This window comes from Neovison vison, chromosome 3, assembly GCF_020171115.1.
Source record: "Neovison vison isolate M4711 chromosome 3, ASM_NN_V1, whole genome shotgun sequence".
NCBI lineage: Eukaryota > Metazoa > Chordata > Mammalia > Carnivora > Mustelidae > Neogale > Neogale vison.
The window spans coordinates 70,566,058-70,576,471 of NC_058093.1; the positions used below are offsets into that span (position 1 = coordinate 70,566,058).

Sequence of the window (10,414 nt, forward strand, 5' to 3'; positions counted from 1 at the left end):
GAAAAGGGGGAAAATGCCACGGTCCCTCTCACATGCTTTTCTTAAACTTTGAAATGCTATGGAAATAATGACAGCTTTGAAATCCTATATGCCAGCACAAATTTGGAATTAAGTTAAATAGTGCCAACATTTTTTCTTAATTGTGAGGGATCAGTTTTGGAAAAATGAGTCTCTCTGGAATTTCTTTAGAAAGTCAAATCCAATTAATGCTTGTAATAAGAGTCAAAGTCAATAGGAGAATCAAATTCTTTGATGAGGCCAAAGAGGAGAGAATAGTTTAAGATATTCTACAACAGGTTAATTACTATGATGGAATCAATGTCTGCTGCACCTCAAAAATCATTTTCTTTATAGTTCTAACACTGAAGTTCCCAGTTTAGGTTCTGTTTAGAGAGATATGCCATAATTTAAAAAAAAGAGAAAAAAAAAAGCTCTGCAATAAATTGAATGGCTGAGTTAAAGTTTTAATTCATAAGATCCAAGTAAGTACTGATTATAAAGATGAAAGCTAAAAAGTGAATAGAATCTCCTCTTATATTTGAGAAAGGCAATCACAAAGGGTCTATTACATAATTATCATACTTCTCTTATTTCCACTGGAATTTATAAAGAACTGTTAAAAAAAAAGGAAGAGAGGAAAAAAAAAGAGAGAGAGAGAAAAATGGATGACAGGATCTATATCCATACAATGGAATATTATTTTGCAATAAAAAGGAATGAACTACTGATACATGCTACAAAAAAGATGAACTTCAAAAACATTATACCAAGTGAAAGAAGCCAGTCACAAAAGACCATTTATATGTATGATCCCATTTATATGCCAAGTTCAGAATATGCAAATCTACAGACAGAAAGTAAAGTAGTGGCTGCTTAGGGTTGACAGGTAGAAGGACAGGGTGTGGGAACGGGAAGTAACAGCTAACGGGTACAACATGTTCTGATATTAGATTATGGTGATGGCTCCAAAACTCTGTAAATACATATACTTAGAGCCAAAATACACTTTTAACAGATAATATATTAAATTAACACTATTTTAGAAGTTAAAATCAAGCACATGGAAAGCTCAGTATCACTAATTACTAGAGAAATATAAATTAAAACAATGAGCTACCGCCTCACACTAATTAGGATGGCTACTATAAAAAAAAAGGAAAATAATAAATGTTGGTAAGAACATAGAGAAAATGGAACCCTTGTGCATGACTGGTAGGAATGTAAAATGGTGCAGCTACTATGGAAGAGTTCGGTGGTTCTTTAAAAGCTAAACAGAATTACTATATGATCCAGCAAATCCATTCCTAAGTATATACCTAAAAGAACTGAAAACAGGGACTTGAACTACTTGCATGCCAATGTTGACAGAAGCATTACTCACAAAGGCAGAAGCATAAACAAAGTATGATATATATATACAAAGGAATATTATTTAACCACAAAAAGAAAATAAGTTCTGACACATGCTATAATACAGATGAATCTTGAACACACTGTGCTAAGTGAAATAAGTCAGACGCAAAGACAAATATTTTTATTCTGCTTACAAGAGGCACCTATAATAGGCAAATCCACAGAGACAGAAAGTAAAATAGTGGTTACCAGAGGTTGGATATAGGAGCTAAGCTGGCAGAGCAGTCAAAGGCCAAAACTGAAACAATCTGAGCACCAAAATAAGTAACAACAGTATTGGTTTATAACCCATTAACTAAATATCCCTGAGTCCATCCTGATAGAAATAAATTAAAAAAATAACTACGCGACGGAAAGGGAAAATTCTTCTTTCCACAGGAATTCAAATTTTAAAATGTAGAGGGAATGAGAGGAATAGATTCGAACACCACAATAATAATAATAACTAATGCAGGCAATATCTACCAGTGAATGCTAAATTAGTGAACAAAAGTTCAAGGAAAAACAGTGTGTTTGTATAGCTTCAAATATTAAATTACAAAGAGAATAAAGTAACTCTTTTTTTTTAAAAGATTTTTATTTATTTATTTGACAGAGAGAGATCACAAGCAGGCAGAGAGGCAGGCAGAGAGAGAGAGGAGGAAGCAGGCTCCCTGCTGAGCAGAGAGCCCGATGCGGGCCTCGATCCCAGGACCCTGAGATCATGACCTGAGCCGAAGGCAGCGGCTTAACCCACTGAGCCACCCAGGCGCCCAGTAACTCTTTTTTTTAAGATAAAGAATAAACAGGGAGTGCCTGACTACTTCAGTTGGTAGAACGCTTGACTCTTGATCTCCGGGGCTCGAGTTAAAAGACTCATGTTGGGGCACCTGGGTGGCTCAGTGGGTTAAAGCCTCCACCTCAGGTGATGATCCCAGGGTCCTGGGATTGAGCCCCGCATGGGGCTCTCTGCTCTACGGGGAGCCTGCTAACTCCTCTCTCTCTCTCTGGCTGCCTCTCTGCCTACTTGTGATCTCTGTCTGTCAAATAAATAAATAAAATCTTTAAAAAAAAAAAAGTCTCATGTTAGGCATGCAGCCTACTTAATTAAAACAAACAAACAAACAAACAATACAACTGAGACAAACCATGTATCACATTTTTTATAGACCCCTATAACAAAGAGGCCCACTGCTATTTATTGTCTTGCATGAAAGTAGGTACTCAATAATTAAGCTAACCAGATTATATAGAATTAGTGAGGAAAGTACTTAATTGAAACTGAAAATTTCTGTAATTAAAAGTACTTAATTGAAACTGAAATATTTCTGTAATTTCTCTCTTGATATATTTTGTTTATTTAAAGATTTTATTTATTTGACATAGAGAGACACAGTGAGAGAGGGAACACAAGCAGGGGGAGTGAGAGAGGAAGAACAGGCTTCCCATGGAGCAGGGAACCTGATGTGGGGCTCGATCCCAGGACCCTGAGATCAAGACCTGAGCGGAAGGCAGAGGCTTAACCCATTGAGCCACCCAGGCGCCCCCTGATATGCTATATTTTAAAGAGAATATTCGGTAACAGTTTAGTAGTACTTCTGTTCCATATTTTGATGAAGAACAGAAATGAGCTGAAGAAAGTATGGTCTATATAACTAAAGTAGCACTATTCACTTGATGATTAACCAAGAGCAACCAGCGTGAGTTAGACTTGGTAATATAAACATAAAATGAGGGGCACCTGGGTGGCTCAGTCATTAAGTATCTGCCTTTGGCTCAGGTCAAGAATCCCTGGGATCGAGCTCTACAGCAGGCTCCCTGCTTGGCAGGAAGAAGCCTGTTTCTCCCTCTCCCACTCCCCCGTTTATGTTCTCTCTCTTGCTCGCTCTGTCAAATAAATAAATAAATAAATAAAATCTTAAAAAAAAAAAAAAAACCAACCATAAAATGACAACACATAAAGGGCAGATACTACGCTGGAATAAACCAATAAAGGACTCTAGCTATGATCCTGCCTTTAGCAGATCAATGACATGTAGGTCAAGTAGACACAATTCCTTTTACTTCTTGAAGGTGCTCTGTGCATCCCTTCATTTCAGTGTATGCTAAAGAAATATCTCTGTAAGCAGTCTCAGTAGTTCGAGTATAGACTTCATTGTTCTTCCAAGCTTTACCTAAATTGGGATTTGCTTAAAAAAAATACGTTAATGTGACTTTGTTTATAAACAAATCCCAATTTAGGTAAAGCTTGGAAGAACAATGAAGTCTATACTCGAACTACTGAGACTGCTTACAGAGATATTTCTTTAGCATACACTGAAATGAAGGGATGCACAGAGCACCTTCAAGAAGTAAAAGGAATTGTGTCTACTTGACCTACATGTCATTGAAAGTCACATTAACGTATTTTTTTTTAAGATTTTGTTTATTTATTTGACAGAGAGAGATCACAAGTAGGCGGAGAGGCAGGCAGAGAGAGAGGGGGAAGCAGCCACCCCACTGAACAGAGAGTCCAATGTGGGGCTCGATCCCAGGATCCCGAGACCACGACCCAAGCCGAAGGCAGAGACCCAACCCACTGAGTCACCCAGGTGCCCCTTAACTTATGTTTTATGTGAATTATGGATATGGTTGGAAAAAGTGGCAGTGTACAGATATAAGAGTAAAGAGGGTACAGAAGAAATAGAATCCTATCACTGGGGCATTCAATTCATTAAAGCTAATTTAATATATGATTTAATAAGTGATCATTCTCATGCAATTGTTTATTCTAAAAACACTAGCATAGAAGCAAAATAAGTCAATCAGAGAATGACAATTATCATATGACCTCACTGATATGTGGAATTTAAGAAACAAAATAGATGATCACTGGGAAGAGAGGCAAAAATAAAACAAGACAAAATCAGAGAGTGAGACAAACCATAAGAAACTCTTAATCATTGGAAACAAACTGAGGGTTGCTGGAGGGAAGGCAAGCAACTGCGTAATACATGATGTAATAACTGGATATTATATAAGACTGATAAATCACTGAACTCTATCTCTGAAACTAATAATACATTATATGTAAATGAACTGAATTTTAAAAAAAAGCCAACCACACACACACACAAATAAAAACACTAGCATAGTGGAATTTCTCACCTATTATCATATGATTCTTGTTCTTTAAGATACTGTTGCATTAATTCTTCTTGTTTCTTCTTATCATATGATATTTTCTGTTCTGCCATCCATACCTAAATTAATGAAGTAAAAAATTTAAGTTAAATAGAAAGTTTGCTTTTCTTTATAATGAAATATAAAATGTTATCATATATAGCTTACAACATAACCCATTTTGGCCATAATCACATCACCACAAAATAACAGCTAAAAAGTCTGATTTGTGCCTTGATACAGGTCCTTAAATATAGTTATTCAAAACAGCTAAACTTTCAGGCAAAAATATCAAACTTAAGAACCACTTTGAGCACCTGTTGTACAACAGCTTCTTGAGTCTTATCTCAGAAAAGTTAAGTCTGAGTCTTATCTCAGAAAAGAGAATGGCCATTTCTCTATATGGAACATGTCTAGTCTAGAGTACAACCAGTAGGAATAACTAATGCCCACAAATGCCAATGGGTAACACAGACACTCCAAAAGAGGAGAAATGGAGGATAAGGAAAAGAAAAAAAAGAAAAGAAATTGAAAGGCAGTTGTAGAAAAAAGGGAAGAGACAAGAGAGGAAACAGAGATAACACAGAGATGTATCAAATGTCTTGGAGTTGCTCAAAGGCACCAAACCACAGGATGAATGTGTCCCTATGTGAAATCCTCAAAATCATAAAAGTGGTGGAGGTAAAAAGCCCACACAACTTAGGGGAAGATACTTAATCAGGTTAATTCTTGGGTAAAAAGGTATCAATACCTTCCCATTGCTTTTAGAGTAAAGTGAAGGACACAGTATCTCACAACCATTCAATGTAAATAGCAAGTCAAAACTTTTTCTCAAATATGCTGAGTTTTAAGAACGTAAATTGGAGGACAAACACTTACACTGATAAAATTATAATTATTAACTGTGGGGGCAGATAGGTGTGGCAAGGAGGGTGTAGGACAAGACTGCCATTGCTCAATTTTAGAAGCAAAACAGGGGTAGTTACCAGTATTTGAGTAGTGATGAAATAGGAAGGTTCTAAGGGGACACTGTTTGAGATGTGGAGAAGAAGGAATTCATATGGAAATAAAAGCAAAAACAGAAATGAAAAGGAATTCTTCAGGGACAGCATATACCAGAAATTTCTTTTGTTGTAAGTTTCCTTAAAGTTTCTTCCACTGACTTCATACTTACCAACGTAATGTTAGAGTACCAAAAAACCCTACACTTGGGATAAGCAGTAAAAAGCACATCTGGAATTTTCACCATAGCTCAAAGTGAAAACAGCTCCAACAAAGACATGCAGGGCGTCACTGCCTAGTAGAGTAACACATTAATAATAACGTTCAAATGAATAACATACTATTTCTAACAGAATAACTACCATTTATTTAAAGCTCCAGGCTTTACAAAGTTATTTTACTAATCTCAATACATAACGAGTACCATGGACTGGAATAAAAATATAACACACTTTTGCCTTCAAAATGCTCAGAATCTGGTAACAAAAAATCATATCGCTTTTCTGTATGTTCAAGCTATTTCATAATAATAAGAATGAATTATGTAAATAATAATAAAGTTTGGTATCAGGATAAGAGAAATATGCATAAGATAAATAGAACATGACAGTGATTAGAGGACAGGAGGAAGTCTGGTATAATGGAATACTTTATAGCAAGTCTTGGTTTTTAGAAGTTAAATTTTTAAAAAGGTTTATTTATTTATTTTAGAGAGAAAGAGAGTACGCTCACAAGAGTGGGGGATGAGAGACTCTGAAGCAGACTCCCCACTGGGCACGGAGCCTGACAAGAAGTTCCATCTCACCGCCCTGAAATCACGACCTGAGCTGAAACCAAGAGTCAGACCCTCAACCAACTAAGCCACCAGGCATCCCTAGAAGTTAATTTTTTAAAAAATTATTTATTTGACAGAGAGAGATCACAAGTAGGTAGAGATGCAGGCAGAGACAGAGGGGGAAGCAGGCTCCCTGCTGAGCACAGAGCCCAACAGGGGGCTCAATACCAGGACCCTGAGACCATGACCCAAGCCAAAGGCAGTGGCCCAACCCAGTGAGCCACCCAAGCACCCCTAGAGGTTAGTTTTTAAATTAAGTAACTATGTTTGCAGGTAGCCAAGGTTATTGTTTTTCTTTCTTTTCTTTTCTTTTTTTTTTTTTTAAAGATTTTATTTGACAGAGAGAGACACAGCGAGAGAGGGAACACAAGTAGGGGGAGTGGGAGAGGGAGAAGCAGGCTTCCAGCTGAACAGGGAACCCAATGTGGGGCTCGATCCTAGGTCATGACCTGAGCCGAAGGCAGATGCTTATGACTGAGCCATCCAGGTACCCCAAGGTTATAATTTTTTACATATCTTTCCAAAGATGTACTAATGCATATATAAATAAAATTATCCGAGATCAGTAAATAAAAGCTTTCCTGGTGTTGGGGGGAGGCGGCACTGAATATCATTCTACTATGGAGTTATCCCATCATTTATTTAACTAGTCTCCTGCTGTACTGATGGGCATTTAAGAGATTTCCAATCTTTTGCTTAAACTCTGCTTCAACAAATAACCCCATAAATAAGTAACTTCATACATGTTAAGCACGGTTTTGAAGAGGATCAAAATTCTGCCAAGGAGGGGCACCTGGGTGGCTCAGTGGGTTAAGCTGCTGCCTTCGGCTCGGGTCATGATCTCAGGGTCCTGGGATCGAGTCCCGCATCGGGCTCTCTGCTCAGCAGGGAGCCTGCTTCCCTGACTACTTGTGATTTCTGTCAAATAAATAAATAAAATCTTAAAAAAAAAAATTCTGCCAAGGAAAAAACAGGGTAAGATATTGGCAGTAGAGGGAACAACTCAGACAAAATCCCAAACATGTAAAATAGGAATTAAGCAGTTTGGTGTTGCTGGAGTATAAAATCTGAGGAAGGATAGCAATAGGGAATGAAGAAGGAAAAATAAATTTAAGTCAGATAACTAAGTCTTAATCCTACAGTATTTTAACAAAGAGCCAAAAGAGATAAGATTTGTGCTTTAAAAAGACCACTCAGGGGTGCCTGGGTAGTTCAGTCATTAAGTGTTTGCCTGTTTAGATAATGATCTCAGGGTCCTGGGACTGAGCCCCACATCACACTCCCTGCTCAACAGGAAACCTGCTTCTCCCTCTCCCACTCCCCCTGCTTGTCAAATAAATAAATAAACAAACAAATAAAATCTTAAAAAATAAAAAAAGAACACTCTATGGAAACAACCCAAATATTCATCAACTGATGAACGGATAAATAAAACGTGCTATATCCATGCAATGGAATTATCCAGCAATAAAAAGGAATACAATACCAATACATTCTACAACATGGATGAGCTTTTAAAACATTATACTAAGAAAAAGAAATGATTCCTAAAAGGCCACATAGTGCATGATTCCATTTACAGGAAACATCTAGAATAGGCAAACCTACAGAAACAGAAAGCAAGTTCATGGTTACCTAGGGAGGGAGAGCACAGGAGGTTAAGGACAAATGGAGAGAGACTACTAACAAAAGAACAGGTTTTTTGTGGAGGTGATGAAAATGTTCTAAAATTGTGGTGGGGACTGCACAAGTCTGAGAATAAACTGAAAACCACTGAATAGTACACTTTAAGTGAATGATTATATGGTATGTGAATTATATCTCAATAAAACTGTCAAATTAAAAAAATATTATTCTGATGGCTCTGTAGAGAATGGGGTCAAGACTGGAACAACAACAACGAAAAATCCGTTAGGAAATTTAACAATCTAGGCGGAAGACAATGAGGGTCTAAGCTATGAAATAGACAGTAGTGACAATGAGGAGAGATGAATTCAACAGATATTTGGAAGGTAAGACAAACAATTTATTAGCTATCTAGATATGGAATCTTTAATTTCTGGCTTTGGTGTCAGGATGAAGGACTGTGTTCCTACCTCTACTTCTTACTAAAATGAAGCAGGAAGTATAAAAAGAAGAGCAGATTTAGGATAAAAGATATATCCATTTCAGATATATTGAGTTTGAAATGCCTGTAATATACCAAGATGACATTGTCTAGTATATAGTTGTCTTGAGGTATCTTGAGCTTGGGGGAGAAAATTTAGAATGTAGATTTGAGTCTGGAGTAAAGAGGGAGTAGTTATAACCATGAATTGGATGTGATTGTCTGGGAAAGCATATTAAGTATGGCATAGGCCAAGGATGAAGCTCTGGGTAACACATGTATTTTTAGATGCAGGTTACAAATAAGTTTGTGTGTAGGGGCAATTAACATTTTATTGAGCAATCCCTCTAATGTGGTGGGCCCAGTGCTAGATACTTTGTTTCAAAATACCTTTGTTTAGTCCTCAAAACAATTTCTCAAGTCATGGTAACTGATACTGGTCATTTTATTTATTTTAAGATTTCATTTTATTTATTTGACAGTGGGAGAGTGAACGAAAGCAGGGGAACAGGAGAAGGAGAAGGAGGCTTACCGGCCCTGAGAAGAAAGCAGGAGGCAAGGCTCGATTCCACCACCCTGGGATCATGACCCAAAAAGGAAGGCAGACGCTTAACTACTGAGCCACCTAGGCTCCCCAGTACTGGTCACTTTAAATTCACAGGTTGGGAGACTGAGGATAGGGATATTAAATATCTGTATAAGGTCTCAGGACTAAAGTGTGCCGAAATAACTAGAATCCAGGTCTGATTCCAAGGTCAGACTTTTCCTACTTCACCACTTTTGCTTTCCACTGCCACACTATTCAGCAGGGTTTTTCTGTACTGCACTCAGCTGACCTGTAACCGATTATTTAAAAAGCCAAAACGGGGGCGCCTAGCTAGCTCAGTCGCAGAGCATGTGACTCCTGATCTCAGGGGTTGTGAGTTCAAACCCCAGGTTCGATGCAGAGATTACTTTAAAAAAATATAAGCAAATACATACATAAAGTCAACGTCGTTGTGCATCTGAACCCAATGTAACACTGTGTATACTTCAATTAAAAAATATTAAGTTAAATAAAGAGCCAAACTTCAAAGAGGTCATCTGACAGAGGCTACATTATCGGGTGGGATAAAAAGAGGAAGCAAGAAGTGACTTTATTTCCCTTTTACGATTTATCTTAAATATGGGGCGCCAGGGTAGCTCAATCGTTAGGCGTCTGCCCTGGGGTCCTGATCCCGGAGTCCTGAGATCGAATCCCCCATCGGGCTCCCTGCTCAGCGGGGAGTCTGCTTCTCCCTCTCCTTCAGCCTCTCCCTCTATTCTTCTCGCGCGCGCTCTCTCAAATTAATAAAATCTTAAAAAAAAAAAAAGATTTATCTTAAACAGGGAATCACATTTGGACAGGATGGCAGAGCTCAGAAGCCACGATCCCTGGGATCCGAAAAGACAAAACCAGAATCAGCTGAGAAAGTAACGAGGAATCCTATGATCAGACTTCTTCGCATCTTACACCTCTACATTATAGCTGACAAGCCGACAGACGAAGGCTGCCCGTCTCCCGGCTGATGTAACACACGTGTCGAGGGCCAGCTTTGTCAGCGAGCTTCTCAGCGGAGAAGAAGGTGCGAGAAGAGCAGGGCTTCAGGCCTCGAGAAGGCGACTATCCTAGGAATCCGAGAGACGCCACCACTTTCAACTCCAGAAGCCCCTGGGAACCCAGACGCCAAGGGCCAGAACCCTCCCCGGCTTCCCTTACTTACTTTTTTGATATTGGACTTGGAGGCGGGATGAAAGTCCTTCTTGCACATGAAATTGGCGAAAGATTTCCCCATCTTAAAGCCTAACGTGGGAAAAGGTAGCTACGGGACCCGTAAGTAACGTAAACAAACACTGCCGCCTAACCGGAACTGCGCCGCCAGGGGCAGCGGGAACTT

The 10,414-nt window shown here is 38.5% G+C and overlaps 1 protein-coding gene across 1 annotated transcript in view; it reads right to left on the minus strand.

Moving 5' to 3' along the window:
* Positions 1-10,404, minus strand: part of CIR1 (corepressor interacting with RBPJ, CIR1) — a 42,104-nt gene extending 31,700 nt beyond the window's left edge. Inside the window, exons 1-2 of the mRNA XM_044242359.1 lie at positions 10,241-10,404; positions 4,540-4,634 (exon numbers count right to left, since the gene is read on the minus strand). Coding sequence (XP_044098294.1) covers positions 4,540-4,634; positions 10,241-10,312 — 167 coding nt within the window. The 5' untranslated portion in view covers positions 10,313-10,404. The remainder of the gene's footprint in view (positions 1-4,539; positions 4,635-10,240) is intronic.
* Between the last annotated feature and the right edge of the window lie 10 nt (positions 10,405-10,414).